The sequence below is a fragment of the Prinia subflava genome, chromosome Z (assembly GCF_021018805.1).
Source record: "Prinia subflava isolate CZ2003 ecotype Zambia chromosome Z, Cam_Psub_1.2, whole genome shotgun sequence".
Lineage (NCBI taxonomy): Eukaryota > Metazoa > Chordata > Aves > Passeriformes > Cisticolidae > Prinia > Prinia subflava.
The window spans coordinates 21,785,907-21,812,845 of NC_086283.1; the positions used below are offsets into that span (position 1 = coordinate 21,785,907).

The following is a 26,939-nucleotide window of genomic DNA, read 5'->3' on the forward strand; positions in this document are numbered from 1 at the left end:
GGGGTGGCACTCTCTTTTGCCATAAGTAATTCCCATAATAATGATGGACTTTTCTCCAAGTCTGATGGATCACAGTTCCAGCAAGTGTTTCCCCTCAGGATGAGAGCCCACACTCCTCCACTCCCTGCGCTGATTTAATCAGAGTTTTGGGAAGAGGAAAATTCAGAAGGTAGCCTTTGTTATATTTTACTTGATTTTTTTAATAGCTTTCCTGATTGGTTTTGAGTTGGTTTTTTAACTACGCTTCCTCTCAGTCATTTTTTTCACCTCTGTCTATAGGAACCTGTCACGTTCTGCAGCCTCTGCCCTCGCTCATTTTTCACCCAGCTCCTGGACCTGGCTGTGGGATCTTTCCAATTCCGGGTCATTAATCACCTGCCAGGATCCCAGTTGGCATCTCCACAACAAACCCATAACAAACCTCCTGTCAGCAGAGCTCGCCACTCATGGTTGGGGTTATTTTTCTTTTATGTGCTCCATTATAAATGCATTTATTATGTTATATCCTCACATCCTGACAGGCAGTGGGTGTTGTTTTCCAGCGATGACGCAGGAAGGTTTGTTCCCATGTGCTGCCTCCTGCTCCTGACAAAGCCACTGGTGTGGATGTTCCCACAGAACCACCTCTTCCATGAGTCCATGAATCCATGAATCCATGAGTCCATGAATCCATGAATCCATGAGGGGTGTGCTGGTGGAATTTCCATCTCTTGGCACAACCTCTTCCAGCCTCAGCTCATCTTCCTCACCTCTTTAAGAATTTTTCACCATGTGGAGACCCTTGAAATCCTCCTTAGGTCAAGTTTTCTTTAATTAGCGAGGGAAAAGCCCTCAGCTCTTCACCTGAGGTTTCATAAACCCTTCTGGACTTGTGTATTTGTCCCTTGGGCTTTTGGTTGCAGCTGGTTTTATTTAAAAAGAAAAAAAGGTTTGGTTCATCTTTCAAAACCCAACCAAAAATAATCTCACATTCGCAAATTGTTCTAAATGCATTTGATGTAAAAAAATATTTAAAAAAAGGCTGCCTTCCACATGCCCCCACACTCCCTTGGGCAGGGATCACCTCCTCTTCCCTCACCCCAGAACTGGCAGCACCTTCTGCACTTTTGGGGTTGACCATGGGGAGCACTGGGACACCCCAAAGGTGTTGGGTTGGTAATGCTGACTTAGCATTCAAAGATCCAGTTGGATTTCAAGCATCACCTCCTGGCTGGGCAATGGACTGTACCCTGAAAATCCTGAGAAAATTGCTGAGTGCCCACCCCTGTGTTCATTATAGAGCCAGGAGCTGAAAAACACCACTTTGTAACCTTCCCAATCAGGATTTGGGCAGAACCAAAAAAAGATACCTGCAATAAACCTGCGCTGAGCTGGGCTGCAGCTCGGCCATGTCATCAGCAGAGGAACAGTTCTATTTCATTAATTTTGCAGAAAAATGTATGGGAGCTTCTGCCTAATGAATACTAATAGATCCTTTAAAGCTCATTTACCAAATCCTTACAATTAAAGAACAATGGGAGGCATCACTTACAGAGCACATCTGAGCAGCCCCAAAATATTCTATTTGTTTATCCCAATAATTGCAAAATAAAATACATTGATTGCTCCATATTTATGAATTGAAGTGCTATTTGGGTCTGCGCTCTGTGTAATGAAGGTTATAAAAGCATCTTAATGCAAAATACAAGGAAAACTTGAAAACTGCATGAAATTTGGGAAATAAGACCTTGTGACTCAGTCATTTACTCATGTTCTCTCCCACCAAAGCACAGGGAGGATGATGCAAACAGGATGTGGGAGTATTTGTGGATATTTATGAGCAGGTGCTCTTCAGCTGGAATTAGTTTTGCACTAATTGGCACCTGAGGCAGAGGCTGCCAGAGGATTTCAATGGGAGCAGGAGCTCTGCTGCAGAGTGTCCTTGGATTTACAGCAGGATTTGTACTCCAGGCACAGCACTAAGCAGCACATGGCATCCCAGGTTTGTTTAGTAGGAAAGAACTTAAATCCCCTTCCACCCCCTGCCATGGGCAGGGGACACCTTCCACTAGCTCAGGCTGCTCCAAGCCCTGTCCAGCCTGGCCTTGGACACTTCCAGGGATGGGGCACCACAGCTTCTCTGAGAAATCCATTCCAGGGCCTCTCCAACCTCACAGGTAGGAATTTCTTCCCAATTCTATCCCACCTAGCCCTGCCCTCTAGCAGTGGGAAGTCGTTCCTGCCCCATTCCCCTCTGTCTATGGAGAACAATGACAATGAACAGGCTCCTCTCTTCTGTTACAGCCCTTCACCCCCACCTTCCATGAGGTTTTCCCAGCAGAAATCAGGGAGAGGAGCCCAAACCCACTCTGCTGACTTAGGTGGCAGTGCCCAACCTCTGGTCCCACTGCCTTTCCCAGAGCTGGGGTGGAAAGGGAATGGGATGGGTACAGGAATTTGGGCCCTCCAGCCCAAACCTTTCAATAAAGGATTTCCAGTCAAGAACCACTTGCTTCCTTTTATTTCCAGTCTGGAATAATTTCATTTTGGCATTGTTTTCTCTGCAAAGACACATCATTTTACTCTTTTTTTTCCACTTTAGAGCAAAAGACAGCTGCAGCACAGAGCAGGCAGAGGATCCTCAAGGACTCCAGTGGCTGTAAAAAAATGTCAGAGGTGTTGGTTGGGTCCAGGGATTTTCCACGTGGAGGGATGGGAACAAGGGATAAATAGAAGCATCACCAAAAGGGGAAAAATGTACCATTGCATTTAAACTGTGGAACTGAACCCCAGCAAAACAGTCCCCAACTGCACTACTTGTCTTTGCTTGGGTTTATTCTCAGAGCTTTGGGTACATCTCCACAACATCCATCTCCCTGTAGTTTCCACATTCCCTGGTTAAACCTGTGGCTCCAGCAGTGCTGGATCTGTTGGGTATCACCTGCTAATGAAGACATCCATCTCTCCCAGGTGAGCGGAACTAGACTCATGTGGTTTTCAGTGGCTCTTTAGTGATTTTCATTGTTTTTTAAACTGATTTCTCTAAATCCACAAGGATTGTTTTTGGTTTTCAGCTTTAACAAGCCCATCCATCCCTCCTCTTATTTCCCCTTATTCAGAAACCACTACCTGCAGCTCTGGGGAGGGATCAGCCTCTCAAAACACATTGGTCACCCTCAAAATGCTGCCAGCCCCAGTCAATCGTTGTGGCAGCACCTCTGTGGAACAGCTGGATGCTGAGGATCACCCTCAGACCCACCAGCTATCCATCAGGGCTGTTCCTGGGGGAAGCAGCTCCATAAAGCTGCAGAGCCAACCTGTGCAGCCCTCGGGATAGGGATTGAATAATTCAGTGGGTTTTTTCTCCCAAGCATAATTTATTAGCTCTTTACAGAGCCGTTTGCTGCTCAGTCAGAAACTAAAGCAAATATTCTTTGTGAGGGTGTGGCTCTAACACTGTTAAACTTCACAAAAGCTCATCAGCAGTGATTTGGCCCCAGGTAGGAACAACTGAGGAGGTAAACAGCAGCGTTTTCCTGCTTGTCTGTGGATCTCAGGAGCCTGACAGGCCTTGTCGCAGCAGGCTGGATGTGGCTCTTGGACATGGTCACATTCCCCATGGAACCAGTGGCTTGTGCCAGGCAATGCTTTGGACACTCACCAAAATCTCCTCTGAGTCATTCTGAAACCTTAAAGAGCTGATCAGCATTGCTGGGGCTGATCAGGAAGCCCTGGGAAAGAGGGAAGAAAGCTTTCATTTAAATTTTTTTTTTTTTTTTTGTAATTATCTTTTATTGAACTAATTATTTTGCTTCAGTGCATTCTGAGGTGGAAGTGCTGCTAAAGTCCCACACACAGGGATGGCACCGGAAATGTTTCAGGCCAGAGTGCTCAATAAATCAGACTGAATTCACCAGCAGTTCCTTGCTCTCCAAATAGTCTTTTTTAGCCAATGCAGGACTGGAATTAGCCACCAAACCTGCCCTGGGAGGAGTGGCAGAAAGCTGTGGCACTTCACCCTGGTCCTGTCACATCTCAGGCGTGTTCCCTCCGAGGTGTGGAGCCCGGTCATTCCCATGGAAACATCAGCAGTGCCAGCCCAGGGAAGGGACACGGCTGTGGTTCAGTGGCCCTGGCATTAATGATATAATTAGCTGTGTTAAAAGTCACTCTGGGAGCAGCCACTTTGTTTCCAGGGTGATGGAAGTGCCATAAATGATGATGTCCAGCAGTGTTTCCATAGAGCCGTAGTCCTGGCAGAGCAGGACAGAGGGTCCCAGACAGGACATGGACACAGCCAAGGACTCCATTCTGCCTCCCAGACTGGCAAAGATGAGATCACCCAGCTTTACCTGGACCACAGGAGCAGCTCCAGGCTGGGATCCTTCTTTCTTGGCTTCCCACAGGGGTTGAGCACCCCTTGTTTTGTGCATTCACAAAAGCACAGACTGGTTTTACCTAAACCACTCTACCAGAGATCTTCTGTAGTTTTTGTCCTAGAACCTGTTTTCCTGTCATGACCTGCCTTAGAAGCCATGGGGGAAAAAATCCCATTTTAGTTCAGGAAAGCACCTAAATACTCAGGGCCTTGTCTCAGTGAAAGAAGCACAGCACACATGCCGGGATCACACCTTGGATGGAAACACTGGTGACACTTTGTTTTCCTGCAATAAAAGTTGACAAATTCATTCACTGGATACAGTATTTCAAGGTCCTTCCCAGCCCAAATTGTCGTAATGTTCCACAGCTGAGTGTTTGGAATGGAATTTTGGGTTTAATCAGTTTTAAGGAAGTGTAATGAGTTGTGGGCACTTTAACACGGAAAAGTCGCAACTCCTTCTTCTGATCTGGGGATAAATCATCCCAAGGCTGGTGGTGAATCCAGATCCTTGCTTGGGCAATGCTGTTCCCTGGGAACAGCCAGGGATAAGCAGGCAGTACAATATAAAGGGATCTATTCCAGCATCCATTCAGATCCTTGAGGCAGAACCATGTGCTGCGGTTCCAGCCTATTGTCTGGAAAATGTCAGGAGCTGAGAAAACGCTGGAGGAAGAAATTGTTGGCATGAATGGTGAGAGCACTGCAGGGTTGCATCATCTCAAGCTGGGAATTGTCATCCTCCTGCCGCTCCGTGGGGAAAATGGGAGGGCAAAGCTGGCCCTGGGCAGCTCCGGGTACATGGAAACGCCACTGGTTTTGTGTGTGCAGAAATCCAGGAACATATGGGCAGCATATAGGCTGTCCCTGTCTATCCCAGCAGCAAACCAGGAGTGTGAGTAAACTCCTATCAACAACAGGATGGGAATCTTTCTAGAAAAATGAAACTGAGGATGGGGTGAAGGGGTTCCTGTCAGAGGATGGGCTTGGGAGGGAGTAGAGCTGCATCATGGAGGGGTTTGCTGTTCCCATACAACCAGACACGAGCAAAATGGAATAAAAATGACATCAACCTGGGGATGTACAAGCACTCACTGCCCATAAACATCCATGATCTGCATCCAGTTCTCCAGAGGACTTTTACTTTTATTTTGGAATCCTAGGCAGAGCGAGCAGCCTTTGAGTGTATTTATTATGGTCTTGAATTCCTTTCCATGGTAACTAATTGTCGTTTCCGAGGCACAGGTTCTGTAATGGCACAGGATGAAATGGAGCTGAATATGGAGGCAGCTGGGAAGAAGAAAATTGCTTGCTTATGAAATAGTATTTAATGATGGGGATTGATGGAGCAGAAAAAATGGGGGTGGCAGGGACTAGAACACAAAGCAGCTCTCTCAGCTTCATGAATTTCCTCAGATTTTGAATTCCTCAGGAAAGCATCTGGTGAATATTTAAGGAAGGGAAACTCCCCTACATGTGGTGCCTTCTCACTTCCCCACTTCCCGTTTTATTGAGGCAAATTCTTAAAAATCCAACTGTGTTTAAAAAACCAGTCAGGAAATGAAATTATTATTAAATAGTGTTTGCTGGTTAAAATAATGGGAGGGCTTTTACAAAAATTTACCCATTGCATAGTGAAAAAGAGGTGAAAAACCCCATTGTGAGAAATGATGGATAAAACTGAGGAAAAAAGGTTTCCCTGGAGTGCATGGGTTTTGCTGACCTACCACACCCAGAGTCTGGGATGGCTCTGGTGCCCAAGGAAGAGCTGAATGGAGCCAGGGAAAACACTGAGGACCATTTTGAGCCAATTGGGAATTTCCAAACTCTCACATGGGGTTAAAAGCTCTGGAATGTTCCTGCCCCTCCTCTGTAAGACTCTGAGAGTTGATGGGATTTAACAGCTATGACACCTCCCCCAGAGAAAGAGCAGTATTGCCTTGTCCTCTTTAAAAACTCAGAATTAATGAGCAGTAGTGCAAAACTCAGCCCATGAAACAAACAAACAAACAAACAAAACTAAAAAATCCCAAACCCACTCCTCAAACCCCAGAAAACCCAAGTAAACAACCAGAAATGCAACTGTGATGAGTGTGGTTATGTTGCCCAGATAAAACTCACAAGTTTGTGGAAGTTTCTCGGACCTTGGCCCAACATCACCAGAAATCCTAGATAAAAATGGGATCAGATCTATGGGGATGTGTATATGTCAAGTCCAATCCTTTGTCATTGAAGTATTCATTTTATTGACTCAGCAGACAGTGGGGTTTTTATTATATAGAGATGTAGGCACTTCAAATGTGAGTATTTGACCCAAGCCTGGTGAAAAGGAGGACAGAGCAAGTCCAAGCTTGGAAATCCACAGAATCCCCTCTGGAACCTTCTCTGTGGATCTGCCAGGCTGAATCAGGTGCTTTATGCACCTGAGGAACTGTAACCAAATTTTCATCTCCCTTGCAGTTATTACACTCCACTTTGGCTTTCTGGAGAAACCTGCCTGCTCCGGCTGGAGCAATCAAGGGATTACAGGAAACCACAAGTAAAATAAAATGTTCTTTTAATGATCACCCCCCAAATACCCAAAGGCACCAGTCAACACCGTGGACTAATGACCTACAAATTGGTGGGATTCTTACACATTTGTAGCATTACAATACTTTTTTCCACAGCTTCAGATGGCACATTAAGAGGAATATTTCATCTGCAACAGCTTTGTCCTGAACGCCCTTCCATGTGATTATTTAATAGAAAAAGGATCAACCCAAATCTCAGCTTGCTGCCCTCCTTTCTCCAGATATTTCTGCAGTCCATCCACACCTGTATAACTCCAAACTTGAATCCACACCTGTATAACTCAAAATTTATTCCCAATTTATCATTGTAACTCCTCTAACACCACCCAAATCCCCTCACAGTTCCTCAGGCTCCAGGTAACACATGGAGGGGCAACACCTCCACTGAGGACAATTTGCATTTCATTTATCCCCTTCAAAAATCTCTGTAACGCGTCGAGTATAAAGCTCACAAAATACATTTTAAAGGAACGACCATAAAGCATTTGCTTCAAATAGACCTTTTACAACAAAACACAAAATTCAAAGGACATTTTTTTAGGAAAGCACTTGAAACTGTAACACTTAGGTCCTGACAACATTAGATTACTTTAAGCTTTAAACCCTAAGAAGTTTTGTGATTAAATAAAATTACCATTACAATTTCCAGGCATTATAATAATTGAACAGATTTTAACAATGAGATATAATTATATGCAAGCATGAGGCTCAAGAGAGTGGCACTGAGAAAAGTCTAAATTCTTTGTAGATTTAGATCTGCACATGATAAAATCAGTAACAACTGGAGAAGAGGTTCCAATATTTCATCCTACACATTGATATCAGTGTTTTGCAAGCAGCAGTCAATATATTATCCCCTTTTCAATATTACTTTACAGAGTCATTATGACCTTGAACAAAAAAAAACCCCTCCAGATCAATTACTGCTGCCAGGTATCAATAGAACATCTGGAAGGAAATAATTAAAACCATCAGGTTTTGTTAATTGCCCCTGTAGGTGTAGATACACAAGATTTTATATATGTAAGGCTATTACATATAATTACACATAAATTACATGTATATATATATGTGCTTACATACACAAAATCACAACCTCAACCTTCAGAACTGAACTATCTCTAGGTAAGAAATATAAGAGCTTTTTCCATAAATTTAAAGGGTTTATTTATACCTGAGAGATTTTTGCATATAGATGTCTTTGTACCTTTTCCTGTAGGTGCTCTTCTAAGTCTTTCCTCTTTCCTGGGGTACAATGCCCATTGCAGCCAGGTGGATTCCTCCCACCAGCTCCATGGACTTTGTCTGAGCCCTTCCTTACCTAACCTGGATCAACAGAGAGGTGACAGAATTCAATATACATTTAAATAAAGTTCTGTACAAGTGCACAGGCTGATTTATACAAATCGACAGCAAGTTCACCACTCCTGATACTTTCACAATATTTGATTCAAAAGGTATTTTAGTCCTTTACCCAATGCATGTTTCTACTTGTTGGTTAGAGAACACCTTAATGAAGAATTTTTTCTGGGTATTGGATCACTGGCCATGCAAGACATGCTGAAAATGCTCCTTCCTGCCTGACCTGTTCCCTGGTTCTTGAGACAATCAACCCATTTTTTCCACCCAGCAACCACAGAAACCAGGAGTGGAGGAGTAATAAATCAACGTGGCAACACTACATTAAGGTCACAGGTCAGTGCAGATGGACTGAGACTTTCCAACAAATCTAAAGAGATTAAGGAGCCCCATTCCTCCTGAAATTTAAGGCTTTTGGATGCCTGATTCCTACAGATCCCCCAGTTCAGCTCTCAGCTCCTTGTCCCTGCAGATCCCAAGCAGTAGCAGGGACATGACCCACATAAGGCTCTTACAGAATTTCACAGTGCTATTTAACATGGCAAACACCAAACTAAATGGAAAGGTTCCCTTTGTCATCTCGACAGTTCAATTAAAACAGAAATAAAAGGAATCCATCATGTCTCACTCAATTTTGCTCCTGACAGGGGAAATTCCCTAGAAGTGCTTTCATGCAAACATGGTGTTACCATAGCTGATCACAGAGCAATTAGAATTGACAGTTTTATTAAATATAGTTTAACCAATGGAAAGATCTTAGTGTAAGTGGAATAAAGTGTGCTTTTAGACACCAAATTGGACATATCTGAAAAATCAGCAAAAGTAACAGTACTCTATTCATGAAAGACATCACAAAATGAATCAGCTTCATCAGCAAACCCTTTTTATGTTGCAGAAAAACCAATTTTTGCACTGTATTTTACAGAAAAAAGTTGACTTTAGTGATGATGGTCTTTGAACAATTCTTTGTTCAAATGTACAGGAATATAATGAGGAAAAGGAAAGCTACATTTCACTGGCAATCGGACTTCATAGACCTTAGAAAACTGAGAAATATTTGATTTAATACAGCACATGTATTGACCATATTTCTCCATAAAATAAATCAAACCCCTGTGCCCAAGTAGAAGAAATTCCCAAGGCCTGACACCTGTTGTAAACAGATGCAATGCAGCCACTGCTCTGGAGCTGGAGGAGATAAGAATGAACAGTGACAGGGACAACATAGTGGCACACAGAGTCGATGTAAGAAACTCTACAGCTTGCATTTTCAGTTGGCTGTTCCCATTTTATACCCACACTCCTTCAAAACTTCCTTTTAATGCTAGTCCTTCTAGTTCCATGTTATTTTTCCCAAGTTTGGTTTTGGTGACACCACCTTAGAACCATCTGTCCCAAACCTGCTCATCCTGGAGCAAACCCTCCACCCGTCGCAGCTACAAACACTCTGCAACCCCAGGGCATTTCCCTTTCCATGTTTCCCTTTCCATAATTCAGGAGATCTCTGGCACCATTTCCAACATTTCATGGAGCAACTGGCACAGGGAGGCACTTACGTGACATGTTTAAAACTTATCTTTGGTAAACACACACACACACACACACAAATGTGTAATTCATGTTTTGCTTCCTGATCGTAAATCCTCATTTGCTACTGGTGGATGTGTGCAGGTATCTAAACACAGACAGGACTTTACCAGTATAAAATAGTTTTTCAAATGCCACTGCCAAGGATTTGTTTTAATTCACCTAAAAATAGCACAGTCCTGGGCTTTTGGAGGCTTTTCCTGACTCTGTTGTGCATTAAAGCAGCTATGATCAATAACAAATTAGCAATAGAAAGTGAGCCCATTCTGCTCAATTTTCACCTCCTTTTTCATTCTCTTGCCTTGGTTTTCATGACCAATTTAATCAGAATAGTTGTACCTCTTACAGCTTTTGTTATCTGTGAGGCAGATCCTGGTCTCTGACACTGCCTGACTTGAGCAGCCAAATCTTTCACTGGGATCAGTGGAAATTTTGGATACACAAAATGCTGAGCCTGCGTTTGGTAGGAGCATTTCCTGTTCACCAGTACAAACCAGTACTCTGGGGAGGGGAGTGACCCTGAGTCTCTGACTGACCTGAGGAACGATCAGCAGAGATTCCACCGCCAAGAGATGACCCATCAATGTGTGTTTTCAAAGGTGCTGCAAATAAATGTTGCTGGAACTACATGGGTAAAACCAAGGGATGACTGATTTTGACGTACCCAGAGCACTGTCCCTTCTAACATCAGGCATTTCTACAGAGAGGTATTTCATTGGCTTCAGTTTTCATTGACACCATTTAAATTTTGCTTAAGATTTTTTTTTTTAGAACCCAGAACTTAGTGCATTTCATTTTTATAAAATTAGAATAATTTATATCCTTCTCTTTTCATTGCAAAAAAATACAGCCCAAACACACATCAAGGTATAAACACTTCACGAATGACAGACGCTTCACTTATTTCACCTGCTTAATGGTGAGTTAGACATTGATCAACCGAACAACTTTGGCAACTTGCACAAAAATATGTCCTTAACTCAAAAGTGCTGATAAAACTCGCTTTAATGAGGCCTTTATGAGGGAAAGAACTGGAAAGAGAGGAGTGGTGAGTGCTTGGAGGTCGGAGAGTTCCTACACCATCCCACTCTGTAGCTGTATGTGGAAAGGGTACGGCTGGTAGAACACAGGTGGTTGTCCGTGAGCAATGTAGTAGTTGCTGAAGCTTCTGTCACTGATATAGGGAGCAGGCTGATAGTAGCACGTGACGTTGGCTGCATTCGGGATGATGTTTTGTTCTCCGAGCACTTTTAAAGCCAGAATTGTGATCATATTGAGGGTTTGCCTTCTCTCGTGCCCCATGAGGCAGACCGTGCTCTTGTTCACCACCCCACGCAGGGTCATCAAGTAGTCGTACTTGCTCTTCTCCTCGCCGATGAAGTGGTTGCGCAGGTAGGACTCGATCTTCCTCTGCTGCTCGGCAACGTCGGGAAAATCAATGAAGAATCTGGAGCACATGTAACGTTCAAGGGATTTAATTTCAGCCTCATCCGCCGGCTTAAAGTCACGGACCAGGAGGTTGCTGTACTTCAGGAGGCCGCCTCCCCTGATCTCCTCCGGGTTCCTGGTGGAGATCAGTTTGTATTTCAGGTGGTCCATGGCTTGGTTGAAGTCCCCGTACATGCTCTCGGCGATGATGGTAGGGTGACAGTCCTGTGTCAGGGGCTGGTCTGAGGCTCTGTAGACAGCCAGGATGGAGTCCAGGATGATCTGGAAGGAGTCCACGCTGAACTCAAACTGCCGCCGGAGCGAGCTGACGAACTTCAGCTCCACGTTCTTGCCGCTGTTGTTGGACAGCGAGATGAGGCTCCAGCGGTCGTGGTCGGTGGAGACTTTGACCATCTTCTGCACGTAGGCATCTTTCATGGTCTGAGCTGTGATTTTTTGCTTGTTAACACATTTTGGCAAGAAGTCCAACAGGCAATTGAGAACTGCTTCCTTAACGACTTGGAACTCAATCTCACTGGGAAGTTCCACTCCAAAAATGATGTCCAGGTCCTTGTAACTGGTGCCATTGTGCTTCACCAGGATGTGACTGGCAGTGGAACCGTTCAGGCGGATGTCCCTGACATGGATCTGCTTCTCAATCAGCTGCTCCTTTACCATATGGATTATATCCTTCGGCTTTACTTCCAGGGTTGGAAAATTTCCTCTGCCATGAATAGGTATAGCCTCAGTTAAAACCTGATCCAGGATTTTGATCTGATCCCAGGTGAGATAGCTGAATCTGTGGTCCAAGTCCTCAGTCATTGTGATATCAGTTGGCTAAACAGGGAGAAAGTGGAATTAGTGATAAATGTTGGAACTTTCCAGAATACCAGATAGGATATTTGACTTGGTTATACCAAACTTCCTCCCTCAGTGTAGAGACAGAGCTGTTCATTTTAGAGACACAACTCCAGCTAACTGTCTGAGTCAACCACTGCACTTGTCGCAGGCTTTTAATTGAATTTTAATGTACTCAGGTCTTAATCCTGCTGAGAAGCCATCACGTTATTGTATAACCCATGACTCAAAGTAAATGCAGAAAACCATATAGACCCAATTTAAAACTACTCAAAGGTTAATAACACAAAATATATGGTGGTTCTAATGGAACTCCAAATAAATTTCATCGTGGAGAGCTAAAATTAGCTAAATGAGCAAATTTGTTTTTTCTGTCCTGCCTAGACATCTCCCTTGATCTTCAGTGACTTGAATACTTAAACGTACTAAAAGACTAGGAAGTTTTTTGTGAAAACCTGTTCCCCATTTATCCAGCCATATGCCTTGGATGAACTTTGGTCTCTATGGATCATCTAAACACACGCATCCTTTAATATCCTTGTGGTTTAAGGACTGGATACCTGATAATTGTCAAGCTGTCTCCATGATGTTTCTGAGGAAAATATTTCCCTTCTAAGCCATAAGCCATGTTTTACATTAACGTATCTATAATTCTGCAAGTTGTGGTTTGCAGATCTGATGAGAAAACCCCTTCCAGTCTTGTGGAAAAAGGACCTCAAGAAAGCCTGTAAAGAAGCACCTACAGAATACATGGGATAAAGCTCCGCTTTTGGAATTTCTCAGTTTAAAATTACTTCTTGGCTTCATAGCATCACATTTAGCAGGGAGATGAGACACTCAGGTGGTGGCCAGGTAGGATCTGAATGGGCTCAGTGAGGCACCAGCCGGGTGGAAGAAGTGCCTTTGGGAATCTGCCAGCACCCAGAACCTGCTTGCAAGACACCCCCGAGTGTTTCTGCAGCCAGATGGCTGGAACATATTCTTTCAGCCACAGCTCAGGAATAAAAAGAAAGTAAAACCATACTAAGTAACAACATTACTGAAAAGTCCCCACTGTTGTTTCTTAACCAGGGGTAACTCCATATGTACGTTGTCATACATTCCCCTTCCCTCGCCTTCAGATTCCACATTCTGGAATATTTTAGTAATTTCAAGCAACCTGTGAGCTCCCAAATGGCTTGGGAATATGGCAGAGCTCTATTTCACATACTTCTGCTGGAATTTCAGCTTCCATTAAGCTGATCAGGAGCATATGTAATTCCAAGCACCTTCCTGGCCTCATGACAAAGAATGGTACTAACCAGATGTTTGAAGCTTGAAGGAATGTTTTAAAATCTGGCTAAAGCAGGACTGAAGTTGGGAATTGAATTGACAGTGTGAAGGTCTTGGAATCAGCCCCATAGGTATGGCACAACCACATAGCTCCTAGCATTGTGTACATAGTGCATAATTCCACACCTGTAACAGGTATGTTTCTAGGTGTATTCAGAAATATCCACGTTTTTCCAGCAGGCATTTAGAGGACAAAACATTTGAACTGAAAAGGAGAGAGACTGCCCTCCACAGCACTGCCAATTTTACATGCTAATGATTTCACCATTAAATATTCATTAGAATTCCATGGTTATTCCTTTAAATCTATAGCTATGCATACTTCAGAGCCTCTATGACAACTCAGTACAAGTTTATCCTAAAAACCAGCTTTTACAGATAGCTACTTTTTATTCTGGAAGTGGGACAACCTTGACTGGAGGCAGGTTGGAAGGAGAGGGTTTTGTTCAAATGTTTTTGCTGCCATGTTGTCACCTGACTCATTCATAGAATTAAGGTTGGAAAAGACTTTCCAAGATCATCAAGTCCAACTTTTTATATGTCAGATTATGGTAAACCAGCCCATATGATCCCCTAGCAAACTTAAAATTGTCAGAATTGTTGTCTAAGTAGTAGTTTTTACTACAGCATTTGTTTGATATTGCAAAACTTTGACCTTTCTGAGGCTGATGTGTGATGTAAAAAAAAGGGACTAGAGAAGGGAATGCTGAAATTGAATCCCCTTTTAGCAGAGGAACCCTCTTCAAACACTTGGAAAGTCAGAAGATGGACATGTCCCTAAATAAGCTTAGAAATCCTTCCTTTATTGCTACATGTTTTTAGGTTTTTCAGATGTTATTGGAATATACTGATGTTTGAAACTGAAAGGAGAAGGTAATGTGAGTAAATCTCTCTTTGTGTTGAAGTAGCATCCCTCAAAATGTCATTTCTCTGAAGCGATTCCTGGAGAATCTGGGGAGGCTTTGGGAGCTCAGAGTCTTACCATTAATGTTCTATGACAAATAGTAAAGAATTCTCTGCTGAAATAACACCTTCAACTCTGACAAGTGAGCAAAATGTACTAAGAAAAAAACACCAGGAATTCTGCTTTCAAAAATATAATTAATTTGCAGGTAAGCCTAAATAAACAGTAGTAGTAGTAGTAGTAGTAGTAGTAGTAGTAGTGATGATGGTGATGGTGGTGGTGGTGGTGGTGGTAGTAGTAGTAGTAGTAGTAGTAGTAGTAATAGTAGTAGTTTTTATTATTTACTAATTTGCTACCAGTTTGCAACCCAATACTTTAACCCTGCACTCTCTTAGAAGGATTTTATTTTGTTCTTTTCTTCAGTCTTGTCTGGCAACAAGAACAATTTCCAGGCACTTCTATAGTCATTAGGAACCTGATTTCTCAAAGCAAGAGCAAATTTATTTACTGAGGTGCTCAGGTTAATGCCAGCAGTTATTATTATTGTAATTAACCTCAGTTACAATATATCAGCAGCAACACTGAGGTTGTAATTAGTCAAAGTGTTGTGTAAAACAAGAGATCCTGGGATGAAAGGAAGTAAATTCCCTGCATGTGACCACAGCACTTGGATGAAGCCAAGCACAAGTGACTACTGAGCTGATTAATTGGAAAATGGGCTGGAAAACCACTTTATTCCTTGGAAACTGGTGCTGTTTGCAATGGAGGATGATCAATTTACATGAGAGTGACAGGACAAGGGAATGGTTTTCCCCATAAAAGTAAAAGTAAAAGAGAAAGTAAAAGAGAGGAGGTTTAGATTAGAGAGAAATTTTTCCCTGTGAGGATGCTGAGGACCTGGCAGAGATTCCAGAGAAGCTGTGGCTGCCCCTGGATCCTTGGAAGTGTCCAAGGCCAGGCTAGACAGGGCTTGGAGCACCCTGGAACAGTGGAAGTGGAACTGGAAGCAAATGATCTTTAAGGTCTCTTACAACCAAACCATCCTGGGTTTCTGTGATCCCTGGGTGTAGACATACCTCGCCTCACTGGCATCCCCAATCCCTGCTGCCCCTGAGCCTTCCCTGCTGTACCCTGCCAAAGAATTCCCTATGTGAAACTCCTTCCACACAAATACCCCAAAGCATCTCATGAGTTCCACATTCAGGGTTTTCTTGTCCTAAAGTCTGCACGTGGGCAAATGGAAGCTGCACAAACATCACTACCATGGCAATGGAATTCAAAAGAGGGTGTTTTTTTCCACACGTCATCAATATTTTAATTTACTGAGATTCTCTCCTAGTGATTTTTCTGTAGTTTTTTTGTTTATGGGATTTAAAATGTTACCATAAACTGCAATAGATCCTGAATCCCATCTGATTTAAGATCTCTGCCAATAAAAAAAAAAGACGAGGAAAAGCAGTTTTCAGGGTGTTTTCTTTTACATACACCAGATAGAGAAGCACAGAATAAGATGGATCAGACCCAGTCATGTTTTGTGATATATCATCCTCATTATAAGGTTAGAAAAAGATTTCCCTGACTCAACTTCCAACTGTCCTTGAGTGGTCACCTTCACCTGATAAATCAGTCACAATGTGGAAAAATGTTGGGATACTGTTGGATCATTAAACATAATATTGTTAAATTTTATCATTTATTTTCCCATTGAAATTAGAGGCTCTAATTTTCTTTTTGGAGCAAGCAACTCTGAGTTTGGGCTTACAATGATGCTAAAATGTTTCATTAACCACCTCTTAGCACTCCACGGTGCATGAGCTTCATCAAAAAAATCCAAGCAGATCTGGCATTACATCTGAATGAAGCAAATCTGCCATGCTAATGACAGCTTTCATGTTCCCCACGACTTTCATAGAAACAGATACTTGCAGTCTAGAGAACAGTCTCATCAAATTTAGCTCATATTTTACTGATAAACTGTTTAGATTCTCTTTTTATATATTCCATAATGTTGATTCAGTGTGTTTTCAAAGGATTTGCCATGTGCTGGCATTTTCAGGCAGGATACAGCTGAAATAGTTTTTGTGCAGCTGTGGCACTTCCATCCTCTTCCCTTTGCATCTATCTGCTCCCATGTTTTTTTGTTTACAACAAAGGCTGGGAATACTTAAATGTTCCAATTCTTTTTATTTTTCAACTTGAAATTGGTTGCGCAGGGACCTTTTACAGATCACAGAATTCCAGAATCACTGAGGTTGGAAAAGCCCTCCAATACTATTGAGTTCAACCTCTTCTGATCCCCACCTTGTCACCAGCCCAGAGCACTAAGTGCCACCTTCAGTCCTTCCTTGGTCACCTCCAGGGATGGGCACTCCAAACCTCCCTGGGCAGCCCCTTCCAATGCCTGACCACCCCTTTCAGGAAGAAATTCCTGCTGCTGTCCAACCTGCACCTCCCCTGTCGCAGCTTGAAGTTGTTTCTCCTCATCCTGCCTCTTATTCCCTGGGAGAAAAAGCTAAAAAAACACATGTGGCAAAATGTCTTGGGAGCTGTTGTGATGGCCTTGTTTTGGGAGACCACTCAAGAAACACTCACAGGAACTCTGCCATTCCTCTCATCTCTGCACTGGCTTTCCTGCTTACACATTTCATTCATCACTATAAATGTCCATGATCTCCTGAGAAAGCTTTATTTTAATTCAAAGTTCCATTTCTCTATTAAGCTGGACATTCGGAAGTATTTTGCTCACTTACTTCAGGACTGCAGCTGACATAAGCTCCAAAGGCAGCAATGTCAAACGTGGAGGGACTTCCAGTCGTAATTTAAACCCAGACGAGACAAGGAGAAGCAGTAAAGCATCTGGGGAACCTAAAAGGGGACACATTTAAACTGGTTTGACAGTGTTTTCCATGAGTTTTTCCTTCCATTAATGTTAATGCAGGCGGTGAAGGCAGTGTTTATTTATCCTGTTATCAAGAGGTAATGCACGAATTACCATCAGTTTTTGGTCCAGTTACCATCGAGTTTCCCTGGGATAACAAATGATAGCTCAGCTCTTCCCTGGCAGATAAAGCTGCAGGGTGGGCAAAATGCACTGCAGGGTGGGCTTGGGCTGTGCCACAGAATGGCACCTTCAAGAGCACTAAAAGGGAAACACAGGATGAGACTTGATCCACACAAATGTGTCCTACTTTTTCCACCCAACAAAAGGAACATGGATAATGTCTTTCAGGGAAAGAGAGCAGGGTTATATGGGATGTTGGGAAGAAATTCTTTCATTTAAAGGGTGGAGAGGTCCTGGCACAGGGTGCCCAGGGAAACTGTGGCTGCCCCTGGATCTCTGGAAGTGTCCAAGGCCAGATTGGACAGGGCTCGAAGGATCCTGGACTAGGATGTTTCCCCACCCATAGAATGAGATAGGATGGAAGATCCAACCCAAACCATCCTGGGATTCTGTTTTACTGGAATGTTCCAGGACATTGGCTTGATGAGCTGGAAGTTCTCAGGAGGCACAAAATGAAGTTTAATTTGGGCAGCCTGTATGAAATCACAATCCATATTCTGTCATGCTGGATATTTGGGGTTTTTTGGATGTCCCGTTTTTCCATCATGACTCATGGTAGACTCATTCTTAGTCAGATGGGGATCCCCTCACAGGGCAACAACTTCAAGGGCTAATTTATCATGACTTGTTATCAGTTCCTACAACACATGAGGCTCCTTCTAACAGGTCTTCCAGTCCAAACCAATGAAGGCTTTAAAAAACATGAGGCCAGCAGTATCTCAATTTCTCTAAAACACTTCAATAACTTTTAAAAAATAGCTGTCATATGCAGTATTTGGTCTGTTTGGGGCTGTGGTCATCCCTGGGAAGTTCCTGCTTTAGGAAAAGATTATTTGTACTACCAAACACATACTTATGGACTAAATACTGAATAATATTCCCAGCAAGGATGCAAAATCCCACAGACTCACCGTGGCAGGACAACTGGAAGTGTGTATTCCAGCAGAGTTAATAGGATGAGTCACTGCATCATTTGGTAGAAATATGAATTGTCATCTTGTTGCTGATAGAAACACAAAGCTCCCCAGGAAAGCTGCAGGAAATAAAACCCAACAAACAGTCACATTCATTTAGAGATCAATGTTAACCACCAGTTACACCTGCTGGACATAATAAATGATGCATTAGAGCCTGGCAGTCCTGCAGGTATAACAGCAGACTTTGAAGTTGGGAATGGTAAGGTAAAAGTTGTGGAAAAAACACCAAAGGGTTTATAAAGACTCTGGGTTTCAGGTCATGCTTAATCCTCTGCAAGGATATTAAGAAACTTGCCATTTTCCCTACAGGATTTTGAGTGGGAACTTAATATTAAATAATAGACATGCAAATTAGCAGGGATGTAGTAGAATCATAGAAAATTTGGAATGAATAATAACTCAGCAGAATGAAGTATTATGAATTGTGTAGTGGCTTTAGATTCTTTCTATCAGAGCGTGCAGCTGACAAGAAGGTCTTGTTTCCTGGCACATGAGGTTGTTGGCTCATTTAGAGTAAGCCCAGGATCCTGTTGCTGGAATTTCCACACTCATGGACTGGCTGTGCTAGAATGAAATATTTCTGTAAATATTCACCTGATATCGTAAAGGAACTCCCTTATATTTGTTTCTAATTTCAAACATGCTGACAGTCAGTATTCTCAGGCTTTCCTTGCAAGACCTCACATTCCAGCACCCCGTTCTGCAAAGTTCACAACATCCATTCAAGTTCCCTGACTATCCCAAGCAGGGCCTGCCCACTCTGTGGTTTGATATTTGCAGGAATTTACTCCTTGTTATGTTGTATTGCACAATCTCAGCTTTTATGCTCAAAATATATACATGGTTCTTAGTAAAGATAATATTTAAAGTATGACTTAAGTGTAAATATCTGCATAGTCTGCAGGAAAATCTGAATTTATAGCCCACGAAGGTATGGACTGTGTTATTACTTTATTAGAAATACAATGGATTGTTCCTCCCTGCTACAGCAGGCAGATTTTTATCCCTAAAAATGCTACTTTAGTGCTGCCAGAAGCACAGCACTTTCTTTGCTCACCCTGTGAGGACCTGTCTGTTGTGCCAGGCCCTGTCTGCAACTTTCATCTGCTTTCCAACTCCTGATGGGCCACTAATTGGCTGAATGCATGTTCCTGACCTGCTCACAAATCCATGCACTGACAGCTCACGTAGGCAGCTGGAATAAAGGGTTAAATCTGGCAAAGGCTGAGCTCTGCTTTGAGCCTGGCAGTGAGCAGCCAGTTAGGCCTTGATGGCAAAGGGAAGAGTTCTGGCCTGCTTGGATAAAAGACTCTCAGCATGTGGAGTCTGGAAAAGTCAGACAAATCAGTCACTTTGCAAAAAAAAACCCCAAAACAACTTCTTTTTAACACTGAAATATTGTTATTTCTTTCTGTGCAAGGATGGAAGGTTTAATGGATATATGATATCCATTAATGGATATATCACTGTGATAGAACAGATTAACACTGGAGCAGAATTTACAGCTTCCCCTGGTGATATTCAGGGGAAGAAGAGAGAGACCTTTATTGCCATTTTTTTTTTTTTTTTTTTAGAAGAGGCATTATTATATAATATGTTCATAGAAGCAGCAGCTGAGATTGATGAGCTGCTTTGCCTACTGGGACATTATTCCCAACAGCTGCCTTTTATTGGCTCAGTCACCACAGGAAAAAAGCATCATTTCCTTACTCTACACTCAGGGTTCCCAGGATTTTTTCAGCTGAAGGAAAAACAAAAATAAAAATGAGGATGTCAACAATTACCCTGTGTTTTAAAAGAGAGTATTTCCCTGTTCCTGAATTGGGAATATGAATTGTGACAACACACACCTACAAACCCAACCCAAGCCTTTTCCCCTGATGTCTACCTGCCTAAGGAGCATACGACTATCCTGAGATCCAGCAGGGTCTGGGAGGTGACGTGGGGCTCTGTGCCTTGGATTTCCCTCTGTGACACAATTTCCCAGCTGGTCACTCCTTTAGGTGCCCCCACTCCCAGGTCCCACCCTGAGGAATATCAACCCTCAAACCTTCCAGGTGCACCTCAAATCTTTGGTGGATGTGGAGGTTGCTCAGACACGTTATGAGCTCTCCCAGAGCATTTCAAGGTGATGCCCCCTGAACTGGCAGGAACAAGAGCCAAGGATCCCAGAGATTCCTTCGTCCCCTGTGCTGCAGCTTCCCCTGACTGCTCTGTTCAGCTCCTCAGAATAATCCCAAAATCTATTTACTCACTCAAGATCCCAGTGACTCAATCCAAAGCTCACTTATCAAAAACTCTCATTATTATGACTAAACTGCAGCAAAAGCAGGCAAGGTAAAATCAGAAACAATCCTTCTTTTCCATCTATTAACCATCTTCATAATCATCTCTCCTCTTCAAATGCCAGAGGAAGAGGGATGAGTGATGCCATGTGCCACAGTAGCCCTAACACTGGGCTGCTTTCAGGGGAAAAAGGGCATCACAAAGTCAAGGCTCAGGAACTCTCCAGAACCATCCTCCCCTCATCTACAGCAAAGGACAACTATCAAATATCCCCATGGTCATTAAACCGTGAAAGGATCCTCCAGGATCACATTTTTGTATGTTTTGAGAGGGTTCCTACAAAACCACATCCACTGAATGGATTTCTCTTTTATGACTGATCATACCCCAAAAACCCTTTCTGGAAGCAGCATTTAGTTCTTTCAGTCAATGCAGTGTGGGGGTTTACACTCCAAACCTACTGCGGTATCGAGGGTGGGTTCTGATGGTTCATCCTGAGTGGATATGGAGTTTTCCTTGGGAAGAGCCCGAAAGATGGGCCCTCTCTGCGTCACCCTTGCTCTGCTCTGCACAGATTAGAAAAGTTTCTGTTGAACAATTATTCTGTTCCACTCCAGGAGTATTTTTATTTCATGACAGAAGCTGTGAGCTCCAGGCCCAGGCTCCAGGCTGATTTGTGAAGCAGTTTAGCATCCTTCCCAATAAAGGCTCTTCCTGATTGCTACAGCAAGGAGGGATTTTAAATTCAATTGGGAAAACTTCTGTATCCTGGAGCAAGCTGGGCTGGCACCTCCACAGGACTGTGTCTCACAGACTACTCAAAGATTACTGTGTCTTCCAATATTTAATTATGTTGCTATTTGTGTTTACAATGTTCATATAGAATTCATATTTTTATGAATTAATTTCCATACTTACATTAGAAAGTTACTCCCTGAATACAAAACACAGCAGTGGGATTCCATTTTAATGCCATTTTCTCAATTTTATGCGTTACACCATAAAAGTGAGGAAAAATAAATGAATTATTCATTATCTTCAAAGTATTTGCTGCACAGGAGTTTATGTTTAATTTCGCACCAGTAACAGACAAGATTCCCATAGAGGATAGTTTTTTGATAAATGAAATCTTTTCTAGAGTTTGCAGTTGAAAAATCTGCAGAACTCTGGTCAAACTAGAACAGGAAAAAGGATTCTGGCTGCAGCAGCAGAGCAGGGAGCTGCTCCTCCTTTGTGGTGAAGGCAGCACGAAATCTCTGTTGACATTATTACTAAAAGGCAGAGAGGAGATAAAGTAATGATTAAACCCAAGAAAAAAGCTGTGTGCCCTGCAGCACAGCTGTGCATTCGTGACTTTTCCATCACTATCAATAATTCATAATGACCATCACGCACCTGACGACACCGAGTTGGGGAGAAAGACTGAGTCAAGCTTTCACCAAATGTGCAAAAACATCCAACTGGACATCAGATGTCAGGGCGACAGGACCTGCTGGATAAGCAAAGATCCAACAGAAAGGGTAATGGAGAAGAAAATCAGCTGATGTGGACATAAATCAACATCTGCTGTACCCGTTTGTGGCATTTTATGGAGGAAAACTCTCCTTTTGGTGATACACATTGAAAGAAACAGTTTTTAAAGCTTCTAAAATAACTTCTTCTAGAAAAGAACTGAAATGATGGCTTACCTGTGAGCAATTCTGCAACATGAAGGAATCATGCTCAATATTATGCTCAAGTTTTGCAGCTGGGTTCTCCCTTGCTGTACCACACTAACTCAGCACAGCCATAGGCAATGGCACATTGCTGATTCCCTGAGGCATCTTAGATTCTCTGATGATGCTTTGAATAACTATTTTTGCATGAAGATCACAGTGGCAAAGGCAAAAAAGCCAGACTGCAAGTTGCAAAATGTTTCTATTTTTTTTATGCGTGAACCCAAATGGCATAAACTCATAGAATCATGGAATGGTTTGGGTTGGAAAGGACCTTTAATCCCATCCAGTTCCACCCCCTGCCATAGGCAGGGACACCTTCCATTATCCCAGGGTGCTCCAAGCCCTGTCCCAGTGGGTCTTGGGCATTTCCAGGGATCCAGGGGCAGCCACAATTTCCCTGGGCACCCTGTGCCAGGGCCTCACCACCCTCACAGGGAGGTATTCCTTCCTTATATTGAAATCTCCCATCTTTCAGTCTGAAATTATTACTCCCCATCCCACCACTACAGCTCCTGATAAAGGAATTGACTGAATAACAGTTCAACTCAGCAGGAACTGCTCTGGTGTAAATGGGAGCAGAATTGGCCTGGTCTATTCATAGCTGAGCATCTGAGTTCTGTAAGATAAACCCTGAGTTCGCTTCCACTCTCCATAGACCATCCCTCACTCCATATTACCCATCCTTTGATGGTGAAATTTGACTTGGGATTTGTCTCCAAATCTTCTAACTGTTCATTGACTTTCATCCATTAAAACCAGTAAGTTAAACATAGATACATAAGAGATATATGACATGGAAAACATAACTATGTGTTAAATCCATTAAAAAAATCTATCTCCATATGCAGAGACCATCAAGGTACTGAGAATTCAACAAACACTGTCAACAACCTCAGGATGACCCACCAAAGGCTTCTTAACATGGATGAGAGAGGCAAAGCAGAGCAAAAGGTACCAAGATTTCCCCCCTGCTGTGGCCAAGAAAGGGTGGCACAGCCCAAACCCCTCCTGCAGTCTGATCATCAGAGCCCAGAACACCGAAACTACTCTGGATTAGGAGTGTTTTGAAACATGGGTAGAATTTGATTCCTTCAAGCACTGTTAATTAATGAATTAATTTCCACTGCCAGCCTAAATGCTGCTTAATTGACTCTCCAAAATAACTCAGTCTCAATGTGATCTTTCAAGGAACTTGGTCTTCTTCTGTCTCCCTGATTTACGGTTGATTCATAAATTATGAGACTCTACTGTGTCAGCAGTTACTCCTGAGCTTGAGCAGGAGCTCAAGCCCTGATCCACAGGTCAGGAATTTAGGGTCAGGCCTTTGCTCACAAGGGTCAACGTGTCTCTGTGGCAGCTGAATCATTCCAGAGCACAGTCCTTACACAGCCCTGTGTGTCTGGTGCCTAATGAGGCAACAAAACTAAATTTACTGTAAAGTTATGCCCGGGATGCACAACTGGGCAGGGAGGGTGTGCAGGCAGCACTGCCTTGAGGTCAAAGGTCTGCAGCACTGCAAATTAAATTATTGGTGCTCCCTTTGAACTGAGCTGTGGGAATGCCAGAGGGATAAGACATAAGGGATAGAAGGTAAAATGCAGACAGCTATTCTCCCTCCACATACCAAGTCCGTATTCCCGAGTCCTGGATGCTGCAGGCACAGTACATGGAGGATGAAAGGGCACAGGGATTTTTTTAACATTTCTGAACGGGACAGACACACCACATCTGCCTCTAGAGCTTAAGGAGAAGCCAGGAGCACGAAGCACGGGAGAGTCCCTGCTCTGGAGTCACTGTCATTTATTATTCATGCCTCGGCCTTTAGCGGAGAATTCGGCACATCCCCATTCATTCCCACCTGGCTGCTTTTCATGGGTGCCACGAACAGGCTGTTACTTTTAAGGCAGCACACGGAACACAACGTGTGAGCCCGCAGAGCCCACCCTCCTCTTTCCGAGGGAACAACTAATGCCATTACAGGTTTGTAAAGGCTTAAAGATGTATCAGAAACGCCCGTGGGAGAAGGCAGGAGCACACGAGAGTGGTTCCTGGCTGGGAAGACACAGAATTCCAGCCCCGAGTTGCTGGAAAGCAGTTTTGCTCTGCCTGCAGGCACTTCCGAACAGTTTAGGGCACAGAATCGCAGCTTTCTGTCACTGTCACTTCACAGTCACTGTCACCTCCAGGCTGTGACCTCCCCGAAAACACGGATTGTCCTTGCAGAATACACAAAAAAGGCCTCAGCTACCAGGGCTGTCACCATCTAAGCGGGATGACAGAGCTTCCAACAGCGAGTAAGGAATGTCACGCTCCTACTACCGCTACTACGAATGTGGCGAGGCAGGGCTTGCCCACATCCAGGGACCTCTTAGGATTCATGCGAAGGAACGCCCGTGGTGGGACGGAGCTCACGTGCAGCCAGACACACGCAGCCCCCTCCAGCACCGCCGCGCCGCCAGACCGCCCTTCTTACAAGTTCACCCCTAAAGTTTCTAAGGAAAACGCCTTACGGAGAGAGAAGGAAAAGGCCCGAGCCGACCGAGCGCGCCGGGTTTCTCCAAGTTTTTTAACCGAGCCCAACCGCTCCCGCAACGGCCCCGCCCGGCCCAACCCCGCGGGCACCCGCGACCCGCCGGCCCTGCGGGCTGGGCGCCCGGGGACGCTCACTCGCCCTGCGGGGGACACGCACTCCCCGAGCGGCCGCGGGGGACGCTCACTCACCGTGCGGGGACATGCACCGTGCGGGCGTAGGGGACGCTCCGTGCCGGTGTGCGGGACGCTCACGGTGCAGCCGCCCCGTGTGGTGCCCGCGCCGCGCCGGGGCCGCCGCTGTCCGCGGCCGCGCTGGTGCTGAAGGGGCCGCCCCGCCCCGCGCCCGCCCCCGCCCGCCCCCGCGGAGCGCAGCGCGGCCGCCATGGCAACGCCGTGAGGGGGCCGCGCCCGCCGCCGCCCGGCCGGGCCCGCGGCAGCCCCGGCACGCCCGGTGGCCCCGGCACGCTCTGTGTCCCCCGCACCGCTGTCACACCCCGAACCCCCGGGCACACCCGCGGCCCCGGCTCGGAGGACCCGCGCACCGGCGCCGCGGCCGTGCTTTGCCCCGCGGTGACACCGAGAGGACGCGGCCGCCGTCGCCTCGTCCGCCTTCCCTGCCGCACGCTCCCGGTGGAGAGCACAGCACCGTGGAAGTGTGGAATCAAAGAATCATAATGTCAGGGAATTGTTTTGGTTGGGAAAGCCCGCTACGGCCACCGAGAGACCTCAGCGCTGCCAAAGCCACCGCTAACCCGTGTCCCCAAAGTGCCACATCTATATGGCTGCTAAATCCCTTCAGCGGTTGGGACTGAGGTCCAGGAGCACTTGATCAATGCCCTTAGGAACAGGGTTGGATTGCTGGGATGTCTGTGCAGGGCAGGAGCTGGACTTGATGATCTTGAGGGGTCCCTTCCAACTCAGCATATTCCATGGTTCTGTGATTCCACCACTGCCCTGGGCACTCCATGCTTGAAGAACCCTTTCCATGAAGAATTTTTTCCTAATATCCAACCTGACCCTCCCCTGGTGCAACATGAGGTCCCATCAACCCCTGAAAGAAGGTCCCACTGAATTGGTGGCAAACATTTTTTATCCTGGTGATCCAGCTCTCAGATCACTAAATTCAAGAAAAGTCAGAACTAAATTTGTTTTGTTTCGAGATCCTTCCTGCACAAATAGTCTGTGGGTTTGGTCTCACTATTTCACAAAATCCTGGAGTGGTTTGAGTAGGAAGGGACCTTAAAGAGCATTGTCCTACCCCCTGTCACGTGCAGGGATGCCTTCCACTATCCCATGTTGCTCCAAGCCCTGTCCAAGCTGGCCTTAGGCACTGCCAGGGATGGGGCAGCCACAGCTTCTCTGGGCAAGACACATGCACAGGATGTAATTGCCAAGGAAATCTAAGGAAATCTGCATTTCAGAAGCACAAATTTCCGAAGGATTGAGGTGACTGAGGGGAAATCAGTGATGTGAGCACCAGCACCTGCAGTTTGGCCACTCAAATCCCCAAATTCTGCCTCACCTGCAGCTCATAGAAAAGTGCGTGGCTGCTGGGTGATCCTCGGCACTGGAACCAGGATCTCCTCCAGCGTGGCTCTGCTTGGAGATGGGCCCACTGTAAACATTCCACATGCTCCTCCTTGTACAAGGCATGATGTCACAGACTCAGTTCTGGCTCTAAATAACATATCTAAAAGCCAAGATTTCCAACGTGAGCTTCTAAAATTTATTAACTTTGATAAATTACTTCACTGGATGATGGGATACAACGCGGCATGGGATGAGGTTATGGGATTTGTGCCATTTTTGGTAATTTGCATTGCACTGTGACACTGAATACCTTTGCTGCTGTACAATGTTTAAGTTTGCTTAGACACAGACCTAAAATGAGAGATAATTTACTTAACTGTTCTGAGAAAATATGCCAAATGTGTAAGCCATGATTAGTTTTGAAAAAAGTGCAGATT

The 26,939-nt window shown here is 44.4% G+C and overlaps 1 protein-coding gene across 12 annotated transcripts; it reads right to left on the bottom strand.

The window, feature by feature from the left end:
- Positions 1 to 2,487: 2,487 nt before the first annotated feature.
- LOC134564227 (terminal nucleotidyltransferase 5C-like) lies at positions 2,488 to 25,301 on the bottom strand. 12 transcript variants are annotated; one of them, XR_010083500.1, is made up of 6 exons: positions 25,162 to 25,301; positions 18,371 to 18,492; positions 17,149 to 17,263; positions 8,138 to 12,141; positions 3,641 to 3,710; positions 2,488 to 2,636 (listed from the first exon to the last, which is right to left on the bottom strand). XR_010083500.1 is itself a non-coding variant. In XM_063422961.1 (4 exons), exon 4 carries the CDS (start codon positions 12,124 to 12,126, stop codon positions 10,951 to 10,953), a length of 1,176 nt encoding a protein of 391 aa, XP_063279031.1. In that variant the 5' UTR covers positions 12,127 to 12,141; positions 17,149 to 17,263; positions 18,371 to 18,492; positions 25,162 to 25,301; the 3' UTR covers positions 6,898 to 10,950. The 12 variants fall into 12 exon arrangements, 1 of the variants encoding a protein (XP_063279031.1); XR_010083501.1 differs by having other exon boundaries at positions 8,105 to 12,141; XR_010083498.1 differs by lacking the exons at positions 2,488 to 2,636; positions 3,641 to 3,710 and adding exons at positions 3,732 to 4,643; positions 5,431 to 5,647 and having other exon boundaries at positions 8,105 to 12,141.
- Between the last annotated feature and the right edge of the window lie 1,638 nt (positions 25,302 to 26,939).

Bases quoted from the DNA above. Each gene is read 5' to 3' on its own strand.
- LOC134564227 (XM_063422961.1), bottom strand. From the start codon at position 12,126: ATGACTGAGGACTTGGACCACAGATTCAGCTATCTCACCTGGGATCAG.